Below are 16,237 nucleotides of genomic sequence, written 5' to 3'. Positions count from 1 at the left end.
TAACAGATGGGAGTGATCGACCTAATAAGGGTTGTGAAGTGTCCTGTCTAGAGCTGGGGGTAGGATTCCTTGCATTGCCACTGAACACAGGGTACCCACTTGGAGAGGCTGATCCATCCCCAGGGGCATCTGGTATTATAACAGCCTGTTACAAGTAAGTGTGGGCCCTAGGAGCATTAGGGTTTGTTTGAAGTTGTTACCTTTGAATAACTTCACCCTTTTAACTTTAAGGTCTGCTAGACTCACAATCTGTAGAAGAAAAACATCACCTGTGTCCCCCACTCCCAGCAACAGCAAAGCATATTGGTCAGCTTTTCTTCCAGAGGCAGGGGGCTGCCAAGGACAGAATGACTCAGGGCATTGGTTGTGGAAGAAAGAGAACCTCTGGCCATCCTCAGTTGTATCTTGCCAAGTTTCTAAGCAACTTCTTAGGCCCCACTCCCTGAAGTGGGGAAATCTGACTAGACACAGAAATGAGAACAGTCCTTATTGAAAACAGGGAAGGTGGATTCTGTGAAGGAAGTGGTTCTCATGGCAACAGGTGGTTCAACGGTAAGCTGGAAGACTCTCCACAAAACCTACGAGAATCCACATATAGGCTAAATAGAAATGCTGGCGAAAAACTTCCCATTCTAAATGCAAGTGTGCTGTGCCTCGGTGGGGAAGGAGAAGGTGGCTGGCTGTAAGACCGTCTCGTTGCTGTCTCTGTTGCCAGGTAGGGCTCTGTCGGCACAGACGAATCAAAATCCCTCCTGGACAGGGGGAGTCCTGAATCAGAGATTTTAGAGAGGAGAGAAGGGATATGAACTGCAGCACTGAAACCTAAAAATGTATTTTATTTTGAAGTTGTGCTTTGGATTTTCCTCAATCCAACATCTGTTGAGTGACAGTCTTAGGTTCACACAAAGCATCTCCAAGCATACATACAATATTCCAGTTATCAACACTATTTTAAAGAATATACCATTTTACACAAATGTGACATACAAGTCGGACGCCACAACATTGCGATTCCCTGGAAGATCTGACTTCTCTTCTGCATGGGAAGTAGGTCTACACCAGCCCTTCCAGTGCTCTGCGCATCCCAGTGCTGGCATCACCGCTCCTCATCTCCTTGGGGAGAAGCCAGGGCGCCCTGAGGAGGTTGGCTGAGACCAGTGTTTCCAGTTTACAGGCTGCTGGCTACAAACTCCTCTATTTTCTAAATGGGGATGCTGGTAGCCCCACCCCACCTCTCTTCCCCAAAGACTGACCCTTCAGAGTCCATGCCAGGAAAAGGATCCATGCCATGAGGGGCGGAGCAGGGCTCTTTGAAGCATCATGCTGGTTTCGGCAAGCATAGCTGAGGAAGGCTGGTCTCCCTGGGCCCTGGGTGGCCAGCTCCGTTTGGCTTTTCGGTGTAAAAATCAGTGTGCAACCTCAATTCCAGTTGTTTGCAGTGAGCTCTGCAGAGAAGGACTCTCCTCCTATCGGTTCCTAGTCCTCTGGACAGGACCATCTCACAGGTGTCGAGAGCACCAGAGATGGGGAAGACAGCTCTGCCCCTAGAGTTGGGTTTAGTAGGTGACCACTCACACACTGTTCAGTTCATGATGCAAATTAGCGCGGATGGACACCGATCAGGGGATGGTGAACACAAGTCATGTACGGGGTTAAAAGAGAAATAAGGCAGGAGCAACACCACAGGCCCAAAGCATTGTCATTAAGAAAGGTTTGCTTTGACTTTCTTAGAGGGGAGTGTGCCGGAGAGAGGGAGAAAGGGCAAGTGTGGGTACCAGTTTTGATAAGTTGGACTGAAAGGAATGTAAAATGAAAGATGGGGTTCCATTTTCAGCAAGGAAACAGATCCTTGGGTATGAAAGCCCCCTGTTGGCTCAGAACCTGTGTAGGCCCAGGTGACAGACAAGAACGGATCAGGAAACAGAGCAACAAAACCCGAGAATCCAAGACTGTGGGTTGCCTCTTCTAGGCTGACTCGCTTCACTGATGGGGTTCTTCAGTCCTCCCTTGTAGCACTTGGAAACGTTCTCTGGTCCTGCAGGTTAGCCTTCTCATGAGTAATTTCCCACAAAGCTCTTTTCCTTTGCACAGGCTAAAAAAAAAAATCCTACACTTTCCATAGATCCAACTACCACTTTCGCATGTTGGTCCCAAAAGAATCTCTTCTAGGTCAAAGATAAGAAAACTCAGATTTTTCTACCTGAATGGCAACCCACCATCTTTCCTGCACTATAGAAAACAATAAGGCTAAAATGTAAGTGCAGCTTTTAAACCAGAAAACATACAGAAGAAGGATGAGTTTCAGCTTTAACTTGAGTTGCAGTCTGACGCCCGTGAGCCTGGCTGTGGATGACTCTGGTCCTGGCACTCCCGGGGTAACACGATGCCAGGGGGGCCAGGACCAGGGGCACCAGGTTTGGAGACTGGATTGGAGCAGACAAGGGTATCATTTGTGCATTTTGGAAGGGAACCAGAAAAAGGCCAGAGTAGAGTTAAAATATTCAGTGTTCAAATTTTAATTTTCTTTAGATTCTGGCCTCGGGAAGACTCGAAAGCCTGTGGGGCCAGAGCTCCCTTAGTTGTCCTTGTTTGGATAAATGAAAACTGGTCTTAAGAGGCAGCGTCTCCCCTTAGTCTAACCAAGGCTCTCTAAGTCCCTGTTGGTCCCTGAAGAGAGACCTTTAAAATAACCAAACTAAGGGGTGGACTTAAAACACGTTTCCGTTTGGGAACAATTTTTGGGTTAGCAAAGCTGAATTTAATTTTTAATAGGATAATGAATTTTATAAGTGCCAAAAACATTAGGAGGAAAAAGGACCCATTTCTTACCTTTTCCAAACCTGCCACAGACACAATAAAACTCTCTTAAGACTCTTTACCCTTAAAGGAACCAGCTATAAAACGGTCTTATACAGGAAAATGTCTTAAATGGAAAACGGTCCATCAGAGACAAAGGTAGGAACCCGAGAAATGTCTATACATTCAGAAAAACTTGAAAACCTTCTTAATAAGACTGGGGTGTATTTCTAGAGGATGGAGGACACCAAGAGCAAACACCAATGACCAATTCACATCAATGGAAAGAACACAGAGAGAAAGCCCCCAACCCCAAAGAAGTTACGAGATTGTACCATCCCGCAGTATTTCATATGATGGAGAGATTTCAAAGGCTAGGTTCTCTGGCCCAGACAGGACAAAGTTTGTAATGGAAACAGAGACCCCTGGTGGCTGCTGTGTGAACTGCCACAATAACTTACAAAGAGACTGGTCTATGACCAGGAGAGGCTCAGTAAGCCAAAGACTAGAAAAACATGTGTGTGTGTAAAATGAAGATGAAGTCTGGACTATATATGATTCTCTATAATTGCGTGTGTGTGTGTAAAATGAAGACTGGACTATATATGATTCTCTATAGTCAGTACCCAAAACAAGACGCCACTGAAAGCTGGATGGCAGTAGCCAACCATCTGGTCAAGGCATCCACATGGTCTGAGGGGACTGAGACTTGAGCCCACGTCCTCAGCACTGCCTTACCAGATTTCACAGTGACCTGATAATGAAAACTTGTCTCTGGCTAACCTAAGAACGGTATGGACTGCAGCTGGCTGAATTACGATGACTGGAGGAAGCAGAGGGCAGTGGGAAGGGAGAGGCGATACCAAGGGCTTCATTCTCAAGGTTTTGGGAGACGGGGAGGCTAATTCCTGCAAGAACAACTTAGAACCTAATTTTCAACTGAAGTCCCCAAGCTAGTTAAATAGGAAGATTTTAATAACAGTCAGTCCCTATAGTCCCCTTGTCTACAACAATTAAATTATATCCCTCAGACAGTACAAGACTTGTCAGTGGACTGTGGGGAAGTTGATGAGTTGACACCAGGGCTAGTGGCATTTGTTTTGGGGAAGACAGCGGGCTTGGGCCGTGTGGCTGGTGGTTTGACCGGGGCAGCCATCTTGACAGATTTCACAGGCCGGAAGGCGCAGGCGATGTCCCCAGCAGTACTGGCGCTGCGCTGGAAGGCGGGCTCGGGGTCCTTGAGGAGCTGGGTATGCAGGGGGCTGGAGGGCTCCGACGTGGGGGCCACCACTGGGGAGGTTTTGAGGGGCTCCAAGGTGTCCAGAACCACGTCAGGGGTGTGCTTGACGCTACTCTGCCGCTCTAGCTCCCGTAGCTCGTTCAGGGCTGAGTTCATTGTTGCCTCAATATCCTGCAAAACAGGAAAAAGGAGGAGGTGAGGCAAATGAAGGGTGATGTCCCCAAGGGGCCAGTTTCAACAACACAGGCCAAGGCATGAAGAAACCGACAGTAAGAAGATGTCCAGATTATTGTACTTGGCCCAAATCCTCTAACATATAAATGCTTAGAAAGGGGGGAGAAGGGGACAGAGGGATTTTCATTGTCATGAGATTTTTTTCTTTTTCCTTTAGAAAAAGTAGAGGTTTTTTTGTTTTTGTTTTTGTTTTTGTTTTTAGAAACCCTAGGTTTTAGAGAGAGATATTGAAATACTTATTGATGAAGTGACGTAAAATCTAGTGGGGAGGAGAAACGTGGATGGAACAAGAGTGGCCAGGAGTTTGGTCGCAGGGATTTGTTATCCAGTTCTCTCTGCTTTTGGGCAGGTTTGAAATTACACATAACAAACATTTTTTTAAAAAGTGATAGAGATGATGTATGGTCTTTATCCCCTTGGGTTTCAAGGCCAAAAGTTAAGAGGGTTAGTCTTTCCTCCTCAGGGGCTGAGGAAAGTTTCAGGAGCCCAGGACCCCTTCTCCAGCCCCTCCTCCCCATCTTTGGGCAGCGTCCAAATTGAAACTATTTGTTTCCAGCCATCACCACCGAGGGGACCAAAGAGTGACCAGGAGGGGGAGCCAAAGCCCACATAGGTGAATCAATCGCCTGCAAATCAATGGAACACTCTAGATCGTAGCCAACAGCAGTCCTAGCCCAGGGACTCAAGGCAGAACCAAAGAACCTTTGTATGTAAGCCAGCTGCCTCCCAGTGAGACTTCCCAGCTCCCCGCTCCCTCCCCATAAACCTGTGTCTGGCACCCTAAACTACCAAAGGACTTCTTAAAATTAGACTCACATTGAAAGATTTTATATATTCCAAGCAAAGTCCTCTGGTTAAGGTTTCTTTGTCCTACAGAGCGATGCATGCTTTCAATTTCACTCATCCCTATGACACTCTCAAACCTTTAAAATGCCCAGGAAGAACTCCATCTCTCTCCTCAGTTGCACTCTGCAGCTAGTCTGTCCCAGCTGTCTGCCTTTCCTGACATTCCTATTAACACCGGGCCAAGGAGGGAGCTGGGAGGATTCCCGTAGCGCAAGCCAGATTGCAGCCAAGAGCTTATGTAGAAGCACAGAATAGAAGGCTAGCAAAGCAAGACATCTCAGGCCTGTAGCTCAATACAGGGCTTGCCAGGTACACCTCCTTAAGCAGAGAACCACAATTAAGCCAATAGAGACCATACCCAGCCTCTATTGCCCCCTGGAAGACGGGGATAAGGAGAATCTCAACTTAGTTGAGACAAGGGGGCAACAACGAGCCCTTAGTTCCTACCTGGTCTAATGAAAAGAATATAGTTGGGAGAGACGTCTGAATGAACTGCTTGGAGTGGCCCCGGCAGTTGGATTTTTAGAGGTGGGGTTGGATCTCTAATATTTCATGGAAAACAGAGAGGCATCAGTGTGGTGCATACACAGAAGGAAGACCCTGCAACCAGGGAGCCCATCTCCACTGCCTCTGGAGGCTTGGGCTGCAAATCCTTTCGGTACCAGAGCTCTCTGCAGCCAGAGTATTTTTTTAAGTCTTTAAGACCAGGTGCAGGTTGTTAATTGATCATCTGCCCACTTAGTACCAGAGACCAGCCTTAGGAATTGAGATGATGCTGATGGGCACAGAAATATGAAAATGTGGCCAGGATTACATCTGAGCCTCAACAGTCAGACAGTTTCACTAAAGTCTAACAGGGTCTTGAGACCCAAAACTTGGGCTATCAAAATACCCTTAATACTGGCTTCAAAAATTACAACAGCCTTCCAGATAGCCAGTGTATGAGCAAGAAGCTAGGTTTCTTTTATTCTGTCTTTAGGTTCTTCCCGGGGAGGGAGGGACAGGCAGACTGCTTACTAAGCTGCCTTACCAGGTCCACATGTCCAGAATGGGCATGTACTCAGTACATGATGTACAAAACAATCATTCTGCTTCAAGCCCTGTCATAATTAGGTAGGTGGCACTAAGAGGTGGTGATGAGTGTAGACTCATGCTGTCTGTCCAGGGGCCCACAGTTACCTGAGCAATGACCTCAGGATCCATGGGCCGATGGTTATTGAAGCTTTTTGACCTTCCTGCTGTGGCAGTCTTCCGGATCTGTGGACTGTCCAGCCGATTCTTCAGGGATGAGTGGCGACTGATGGAGTTGAGGCTCCCATGCCCACTGATGGAACACTTATCTGACCCTTCCTTGGGGAGACTCTGGCTCATGATGGGCTGGGAGGATGGGCGGCAGCTAGCCCCCACCCCTGGGGAGGAGGAGTCAGTCAGGGAACTGCTCAGCCCATGGCTGTCACTCCGAAAAGTTTTCCGGATGCTCCCAGATTCTGGACGCTTCCTTTGCCTTCAATCACAAACAGAAAGGGCAGTGTGATCAGGGAGCCCTGGCTCCAAGGAAGCTAGGACAAGTGGGAGGGGTCAGATGTTGGCACCCAGGGACTTCTGGAAGGAGAGGGACACAGAACACGTTCTCTCCTCGGCTTCATCTTCTCCCACATTCTCCATGTCTTCATTCCCTTGCCACCCCCAAGCTGGGCAAAGGAGAAATGGATACTTACTTATTGGTCACAGGCTTTGTGTTGTCAAGATGTAAGCTGCTGTCAGAAAAAAGTGTCTGATTAAGCGAAAGTTTCTAATGCGAAAGAGATTCCTGGAAAGGCCCCTTCTGTGACCTGCTATGCAGAGAAACCTAAGGCCCCAGGTAGGAGAAATCTCACTATCATCAAGGAGGTCTGGAATTGCTGTAAGAGGACAGTAAAGTTTTCTAAATTAAAGCATGTCTCTTCTTCCAACAAGACTGGAACTATTCTGGGCTCTGGCAAGCGGCTGTTGTTGCTTATTCTGTAGGCATGGAACAGAATAGCTTTCAAGAGGCAGCAATGCTGCAGAGTTAGGGCCCAGTTTGTGCATTTTCTTAGTGTGGAAATACCTCTACATGACTCCCGAGTCACCGAGCACTGGGCTGAACCCTGGATCTGGGTGAATTTGTTTCAGACCACTTCGGGCTCTCCTACAAAATGGCTTGGCAGAATCCCAGTTACATGGGTGTTGCCTGCTGCTGGATAATTTCATTTTCTCTTGGAATCAGATTTGAAAAGATCTAATCTAAGAGGCAATGAAACTTCTGATTCACATGGCCACTAAACAGCTCTGATCTTGAATCTAAGGGAGATGGGGACTGAGGCAGGAGCTGAGGTAGAAGGAGGGAAGGGGTCAGACTCTGAAGATAACGAGCTGGTCTATGAAGTGGGGACAGTGCTCTAAGCCAGTCCTGGTCCTGTTCACTGCTGAGGTCTTCTTCATCTTTCTGCCTGCAGGGCCTGGCCCAGGACCTTGCATGTATCAGCCACTCCATGAATCTGTCCATTTGGCAGTTTTAGGCTTGTGAGTCAGCCTTCTCAAGTGGAAAAAGAATGTTCTCAGAGTCTTCTAAGGCCTTGCTGAAATGATCCCCCACCCCGCAAGGATTTCCCTGGCACCACTTACTCCAAATGCACTGGCACCACTACACCACTTTGCAGGAACAATGGACCCCTCCCTCCTCTGTGCCTTCAGAGCATCTGACACTACCTTTCAGTTACCTGTCTATAGGGTCTTTACCTTGCCAGACTGTGAGCTCTGAGATCAGGGATCCCATTTTTTTCATCTCTGAATAACCACCAGCAGTGCTTGGCACAACAGTAGATACTTAAATGTGTAGAATTAAATGGAAATGCCACACCCATATAGCTCTTTGCTGATTTCCTTTTTCCGCTTGAGGTTGGCTGACTCACAGGCTGAAACTGCTGAGAAGGCAGATTGATGGGGTAGCTGTGGTGTGCCATGTCCCAGGCCAGGCTCTGGGGATGTGAAGACAAGGAACACATAGTTCCTGGGTTCAAGGACCTCAATCTGGTAAGGGATCCAAGTACAGTGTGAGTACCAAGAGGTATGCAAAGTGCCTTGGGAATATAGCATAAGGGTACCTCACTCAGCCTGGGGAACTCAGGGATGTTAGAAGGGCTTCCCCAAAGAGGTAGTCTTTGGACTGAGTCTTGAAGGGAGAGGAGGAGGTGACCAGGTGAGAGGAGACAGCAGGCGTGAGGGCCTAGTGGTGAGAGAACCTGGGCACTCAGGAAACTGAAGGAGCTTGGGAGGAGGAGTGGTGTAGGGGGCAGGAGGCAAGACTGAAAGGCCGACTCATTCCTAAGGGCCAGACATGACCAGGGGCTGCCGCTCACCCACCAACCAGCTGTGAAGTTTGTCCCTCAAGAACCCATTACAAGACTCCTGACACCAGCAAGCAAGGAGTTCCAGGGAACCACCTGAACTTTTTTTTTTTTTTTAACCATTTCAGCTATTACTCTACAATTTCTAGGCACAAATGGCGTCACATACATGCTGGCTTAAAAATATGTACTAACTAATTACCTGACTTCCTCCACCAACCCCGCCTGGGTTTCCGGGTTAATTATAAGCTTACAACTTTAGATTGTAGGGTTATAATTAACATACGCTCGTAAATAAGGGAAAAAATGTGATTAGCCCACAGTTACTTGATACTGGCTTGCCCTCCCAGCTGGGTAGTGTGCTGGAGGGAAACAGAAATGCCTCAATATTTTTAAAAACTGGTCTGAATTAAATTATAACTACACTGGGTAAGTGATCTGAATAAACGACTTTACTAACTTGAGGGTGAAAGAGATGGAAAAGAGCCACGTGCCCCAACCACTGCCCCTGCTACCATCTGAGTGGAAAAAAGCCAAGAGATCTGGGAAACCTGGTATAGTTTAAAAACAACAAGCATCCTTTATTCTCCTTCCAGTCTCAGTGTCCAGAGGCTACGGTTAACAGGTTTTCAAAGTGCAAATCATTTCATTCCTCCAAAGCCAGAGGGGAATAAAAACTGTACATCATCTCCAATCCATATTCATCAGGAGCGCCCTGGGGCTTGTCATCCTGCTGGCACGGGGCCAGGTTTCAGGGTCTGGCAGAAAGAGGTCTGTAGGCTTTGGGACTTGGTGTCTGGCCCCTTGAGATGAGATTAGTTCTCCAATAACCTGAATGCCTCTTGGGGAGGCGGCAGCACGCAGGCGTAGAATCCCTCTAGACAGCCAGATCAGGCGTGGGTGGAGTTAAAACCCCAGGATGTTGCTAACAGCCACAATGAAAGCTGGGGGTCAGAGGTAAGAGCCTGCTAAGCAGGAGTGGGGACCTGCAAAGGGACTAAGGGGGTAGAATAATACACAGGGCCAAAGCAATAGGAACAAAATGGAAAATTATTTCTCCTGGTGTGAAAGGGCAGAAGAAAAGGGAGCTAGGGGTTAGGCAATGAATGAAGAGCTCAGGACAAAGCTTTCCTTAGGGACATTGTGACCTCCTTTCCTCCACGGGAGTGAATGCGGGACAGCGGGAGGAACAGACACATGATATCTCAATAAACCCACCTGGGGTAACATCAGCCTAGTAGAAGCCACACACAGACTTTGAATCTTTGCACGAACACAGATAAAGGAAGACAGACATCAAAGACTTTATCTGATATGGATTGGAAAAAAGAAGGCACCCCTGAGAAACAGTACAAAACCAGGTTGCATAAAGTGACCAAAGCGTTGGCCCAAGTTTTCGCTGTAAGACTGCCACAAAGGTCTGGGTGGACAGACACTGCGGGAACACACAGTAAAGCACCCTTCCACAGCGTGAGGGCAGCTAGCTGGAGACCTGGACCTGCCCCGAGGCCTGTAGCAGCATCCTCAGCCCCGTCCGCCCTGCAGCAGCAATGACCACGTGCAAACTGTTAGGCTGGGGAGCTGGGCGCCCTACGTGCAGCACAGGAATGGAGATGGGGGTTAGGCCAGAGGGTGAGGCTGGGTGTTGCAAGTCATTCAGGGGAGCAGAAAATGAAAAGCAGAGCTTACTTGTTGATGTTTGCAAGATAAATATCGGCTACATGACCCCCACTGGGACAGCTGGCCCCCGCTCTGGCTGTCACCTTTTCTTCAGGTGGCTCAGAAATGACCTCAATCTCAGACTTGGGGCTGGACCTCTCCACGACACCGTCCTCGCTGGGGGAGAAGGGGCAGGCAGGCAGGGAGGAGGGAAAACAACAACAACACAAAAAGCAGCGTTAAATCGGCAAGATGGCCCCCCGACACACACGCGACCCCACACAGCTCTGAGGCAGCAGCGACACCTGGCCGGACTAGTTCTGTGAGCAGAGGCAAGGAAACCTAAGGGCCTTTGAAGGGTCGTTTAAATAAAAATAAATAATCTGCTGAGTTCTGCAGGCTCCTCAGCTCCTCAGGAAAACGTGGCTAGGGGACACCTGGGTTCCAGGCATCTGCTTTCTACCCCATGCTGCTTCCCGGGGAGGCCATGCTGGGGCGGCCTCCTGGAGAAGGAGGTGCCAAGTCCAGGTTGTGGTTTATCAGCTGAGGTCCTGAGCACAGTCAACTGTGTGGTGGCTCTGGAGATGGTGGCGTGGAGGCAGGATACCGCCACACACTGTCGTAGCGCCTCTAGCCCCGCTCAGAGCATCCAAGCCGGTCCCAGGTCTCTCCACTGCTCTCCTGGCCCCTCTGGCTACTGATGACAAAGAAAGCCCCTTCTCCCCCACAATTCATCTTCTCTTGATCCTGTAGTGAAGTCATAATGCTAAATTTGGGAGGGTCCTGTCCACGCACAGATTGCCACCAGGTTTTCGATGCTATCAACAGAGGGAGGATTTCCCTGCAGAACGAGCCGGGAAGAGGCTGGGAGGGTGCAGACTCACTCAGGATATCAACCTTTAAAAAATAATATTAAGGGAAGGACTAAAAACACTGGCAGCATTGGATCCAGGGGAAGGGAGCTGGGGACAGAGGCAGGGCAAAGGGACAGGGGGCAGGCTTGGGTGGGCCCACGGAACAACTGCTTCAAAGTGTGAGAATCAACCAACAGCCTATCAGATGAGATCTCTCTGGGACCAGTTCAGGTTTCCTTTGTTCCGTGACATCCTTTTCCCTCCTCCCCCCATCTCACCCCAAATCAAACCTCCTCTGAGTTGAATGAACTAGGTCACTTCCATAAGGCTGCTTAAGCCAGATTTCTCCTAGAAAACTAGTCATTTCAATTTGCAAGTGGAAGAGTGACTCAACAGGTTGGGGTGGGCACAGTTGTTTAAAAAAAACGCAGAGAAGCAAAAATGTTTTCCCAGCCTGATGTTTTGAGAAAAGAAATATAGGTGGTCAAATAAAAACCCCTTGTTATCACTCATCAGGTATAAATGTGGATGAGTACTGGCTGGCTGGCAGGTTTCTAAAATGACTGGATCAGGGAGTGATTTGCGGGGGCACAGGTAGTGGAGAGATTTAAAAAAATTTTCCACTGAGTGCAGGGAGTGGAGAGGGAGGCTTCTTCAAGGAACTGTGTGAGCCTCAGGACTGCACTGGTACCCCCAGGGGCTGGTCTCTCTCATAGTCCTATGGCTCCACAAATGAAGTCTCATTCCCACAGAGTAGTTGGGGACTACCCCCAAGGTGCCAGGGGCCCAACGTACGTGTCTTGGACCACGATGTACTGATGGGGGATGAGTCCGTCGATGCCATTGTGCCGGCCTTCCCACCAGTCGTCAGAGGCCCGCTGGTAAAGCAGCAGGGATGCTCCCTTCTTAAAGGACAGCTCTCGGGCTGTCCGGCCCACGTAGTCAAATTTGGCAATGGCCTCGATGGGCTCACATTCTGAGAAGGGTGGAAAAGAAGTAAACACATGTTCTTGGGACCTGCAGACTCAGGAAACTGGGTGGAAAAGCTGAATTAGCTGAACTTATAGCGGTGGGAAGATAACTTAGTGGGAAAACAAAGTCATGGATAATCTATAAAGCAAGTAATTCACATGGAGACTGTGCCATTATCTTGAAAGCACTGGTATCACCTTTTACCTGCCTTTGCTCACACTGTTCCCTCCACCTGGAATCCCCTTCTCTCTTATCTGCCTGATGAAACACATCAAAACACAACTCAAGCATCCCGTTTTCTACAGTAACTTCTTTGGTGTTTCCAAAGCTCTTCATGCTTTGATGTCTATTCTCAAACTTGCCATACTATCCTATATCTTTAAGCATTCTTTTCTGTTTATGTAATAATTCTAATAATTGTAGAGAACATATCATACTGTATTCTAAATTGTTATCCATTGTACATAGTATGTAGAATATAGGCATTTCATCTCTATAAAGAGAAAATAACTTGTGCAATCAACTTTCCAAGGAGCAAAATGTGAAAATATATTTTGTGACCGACCTATGAAAAAATGCACATGAAAGTCATCTGAAAAAGTAAAAAGGGTTTACAGATGCAGTGTATCTTTATTTTTGTGTGGGCTTCTGTTTCCTCATCTGTAACATGGAAACAATACTAGTGTCTTTCTCATGAAGTCGTTATGAAGAGTCAATGAATCACAATTTGTAAAAGTGCTTAGAACAGTGTCCAGCCCATAGTGAGTGATATGTGTGCATGAGTTATTGTTGTCATTATCTTCATCTGTGCTAGGCTGCAGGCAGAGATCAAAGAGCAAAAAGAAGGCTCCCTGAAAGCTGGATCCTGAGATGAAAGTCAGCTATTCTGGGTAGCAGAGAGAAAGGCTGCTTAAAAATAAAACCATACCTAGACAGCCCTAGCTGGTGGGTCTGCTCCCGAATAGGAGGGGTTGGAGATTTCATGATAGGAGGCTGGTCAGAGAAGGCCTGTCTAAATATACCCATGTCAATTCTCTACAGCCTTGGGTACGTTACTCGACCTCTCTGACCTCCATTTTCTCAACTGTAAAATAGCGGCCATATCTCTTTCACTAGGGATTAAGAGATAATATATAGAAAACCTCTAACAGAGCTGGCCGCAAGATAGGCTCTAACCCACTACTCATTTCCCTAGTTCACCTACCCCCCTCCTCAAATGTAGCAGATGATTATATGGATCCTTATGACATCAGGATCTAAATAAGTAGTCCTAATTTTTTTTTCTCCTTTAAAAGCTGGCTAGAATTGCAGAATTCTCAGCAAGGCAGGGAACAGGGAAAGCTCCACAGACTGTGGCATTTCATTCTTGTGCCCAGAAAATTCTGAGGCCCCTTGTCAGCTGCTGAGACTTCCAGAGCCCAGTTGATCCAGAAAAGGAGGTGTGGAGCTGCTGGAAGGAGGAAAATGTGCTGGCTGGACAGACCCTCATAAAGCATGGGCACTGCTGAGGGGCCTGAGGATGACAGCTGAGCATTCCTCCCCTTGATGCACGCCCACCAGCCTGCTCAGCACTCGCATGTCTGTACTTTGGAAAGGGTCAGTTTTTCCAGTTGGTAGGCGTGAAAGCATGTGGTTTCTGCATCCTCATTCCCTCTCCCTCTGGCTTGCTTCTATTGGGTTCTGGGCACCCAGCTCTGCTATTTCCCACTCCAGGCTGTTTTTTTTAGATAGTATCTCACTCTCTCACCTAGGTTGGAGTGCTGTAGCACAATCATATCTCATTGCAGCCTTGAACTCCTGGGCTTAAGGGATATTCCTACCTTAGCCTCCCGAGTGGCTGGTACTACAGACGTGTACCCACTATGCCAGACTGGGTTTTGTTTTTGTTTTTTTTGAGACAGTGTCTGGCCATGTTGCCCAGGCTAGTCTTGAACTCTTGAACTCAGTCATCCTCCCACTTGGGCCTCCCAGTGTTGGGATTACAGGCGTGAGGCACGGCACCCAATTGCTGTTTTTCAAATGAACTTTCCTTCACTTTGTTCTCCAGCTGCCTGGCAGGAGTCTAGGCTATGATAAGGGACCAGCATCACTCAGGCCAGACAAGGAGCTGGGAGGTGGCGCAAGAAGGCTGAAGGGCTATGGAAGGCCTAGTTCTTCGCCTCTGATTTAATGCAGAGACCATTCTATTTGAGAAGGTGGGCTACCTTTCCAAGGAAGGAAGGGAATGAAATTGAGACAGGGGAGCTTCCTGCCTGTCCTCAGGGGACTACTGGACAGACAGGTTCATCAGATGTGCAGGATATATAATCACTCTCCTTCTGCCTCCCCGCTGGCGTCCCCACTGACCAGGAAGCAGGGCCTCATACCATCATCGCTCGTGTGGTGCTCTGCAGTCACATCCTGGGTTGAGTCTTCAACCGAGGTAGTCTCTCCATGAGGGCTATCACTGCAACAGAAGCAAGAGTGACTGGAACATGAATATTTGCTTATAAAATTCTCATCGTCCCCTTCATACAGCCTCCCTGAAGTGAGGGCACTGACTCCATCTTATGTTCTCTATATCCTAACTACACACAATGGACAAATGCTTATAATGAAATACAAAGTTCTGAGTTTCTCCAGTCTATCTCCTGCTACCGAAATCACTTGAGACTACTTGGATCTTAGAGTATCTCGAGACAAAGGGAAGCCCTTATGAAGGTATAAAGTAAATTCTTCAGCAAATAGAGAACAACTCAACTCCTCAAGGGTTGATTCTCTACATGAATTCAATTCTGTTTCTGTTTGTTTTTTTTTGACATGGAGTCTTACTCTATTGCCAGGCTGGAGTGCAGTGGCGTGATCTCGGCTCACTGTAATCTTCACCTCCCAGGTTCAAGCGATTCTCCTGCCTCAGCCTCCTGAGTAGCTGGGATTACGAGTGCGCACCACCACACCTGGCTAATTTTTCTATCTTTTGCAGAGACAGGATTTCACCATGCTGGTCAGGCTGGTCTCGAACCCCTGACCTTGTGATCCACCCACGTTGGCCTCCCAAAGTGCTGGGATTACAGGTGTGAGCCACCGCAACTGGCCATTCCTGGTTTTTAAGGGGGCAGCATGATGGAAAGGAAACACTGGGCTTCGGCATCAGATAAAACTGGATCCGAAAACCACCTCCGATACTTGGTAGCTGTGTGATCCTGGGCAAGTTATTTAATCTCCTTAAGCCTCAGCTGCCTCATCTATAAACTGAAGATAATGATCTATATCCTCAGTTGTGTGAGAATTTAATAAAGCACTTTAGGAACAAGTGTGGCACAGAATGGGTGCTTAATAAACAGTACTTCCTTTCCTTCTTTTTCATTTTGCTCGATGCCTCTAGGTTGCTTTGCAGTTTAGACTGTGTACTGGTGAAAAAGTGGAAGGTGAGTCACAGGAGTGGGTAGGAAAGTAAAGTAGAGGAATAAGAATCTGCTATGGGCTACAGGGCAGGGGATAGAAGCTGGGTCAGGTTCTTGAAATAATTCATAAAATGGAAAAGGTCAGACACAGTGGCTCATGCCTGTAATCCCAGCACTTTGGGAGGCTCATTTGAGCCTAGGAGTTTGGGACCTGCCTGGGCATCTGAGTGAGACCCTGTCTCTACAAAAAAAAAAAAAAAGCCAGGGTGTATGCTGTGGTTCTAGCTACTCTGGAGGCTGAGGTGAGGTAGGAGGATTGCTTAAGCCTGGGAAATTGAGGCTGCGGTGAGCCATGATCGTGCCACTGCACTCTGGCCTGGGTGACAGAGCCAGACCCTATCTAAAAAAAATCATCCAGTGTAGGGAATCAAGAAAGGATAGGGAGGGTACTAGAAAAGTCATTTCTATTCCTGATCTCCTGGCTCATGGACTTCAGAATTTATGAGGATGGGTACCAGGAAGTTCTTATTTCCTAAAAAGTAGAGAAACCGCTTATTTCTAACGTTCTTTCTCTGGCAGTAGGAAGTAACGGGTGAGGCTTTCCAGGCAGCTGTGTGAAAGCACCATCACCCACTCAACTCCGTAGTCAGGCCACACAGTTTCCACCTTGGAACCCTCCAGCCTCTCTTCTCCATGGGATGGATCCTACACTCCCGGGAAGTTCCTCTAACACTGGGTGACCAGGTTCAGAACTCGCCCTATGTAGAGCAAGTCAGTTCCAAGGAGGTTTCTCAGGCTCCAGAGACATTCTAGAAGAATATAAATGGAGATTCCTCTTTGTCAAAAAATGTAGGCATAATTTCTCACTGTTTTCTAGGCTGTTGG

At 47.8% G+C, this 16,237-nt stretch overlaps 1 protein-coding gene across 11 annotated transcripts in view; it reads right to left on the bottom strand.

Moving 5' to 3' along the window:
* Positions 1 to 816: 816 nt before the first annotated feature.
* SRGAP2 (SLIT-ROBO Rho GTPase activating protein 2) overlaps positions 817 to 16,237 on the bottom strand; it is a 271,565-nt gene continuing 256,144 nt past the window's right edge. For 2 of the 11 annotated variants that reach the window (XM_035280589.3, XM_035280590.3), the window contains exons 19-24: positions 14,336 to 14,415; positions 11,793 to 11,973; positions 10,174 to 10,320; positions 6,835 to 6,873; positions 6,296 to 6,620; positions 817 to 4,207 (exon numbers count right to left, since the gene is read on the bottom strand). In XM_035280589.3, coding sequence (XP_035136480.1) covers positions 3,824 to 4,207; positions 6,296 to 6,620; positions 6,835 to 6,873; positions 10,174 to 10,320; positions 11,793 to 11,973; positions 14,336 to 14,415 — 1,156 coding nt within the window. In that variant the 3' untranslated portion in view covers positions 817 to 3,823. Of the gene's footprint in view, positions 4,208 to 5,563; positions 5,659 to 6,295; positions 6,621 to 6,834; positions 6,874 to 9,041; positions 9,429 to 10,173; positions 11,041 to 11,792; positions 11,974 to 14,335; positions 14,416 to 16,237 lie in introns of those variants that run through there. The other 9 variants (XM_035280594.3, XM_078357009.1, XR_013529861.1 and 6 more) reach the window with 5 other exon arrangements.

This window comes from Callithrix jacchus, chromosome 19, assembly GCF_049354715.1.
Source record: "Callithrix jacchus isolate 240 chromosome 19, calJac240_pri, whole genome shotgun sequence".
NCBI classification, from domain to species: Eukaryota; Metazoa; Chordata; class Mammalia; order Primates; family Cebidae; genus Callithrix; species Callithrix jacchus.
Note: the sequence above shows the minus strand (reverse complement) of the source record. Positions and strands in the feature narration are given on the sequence as shown.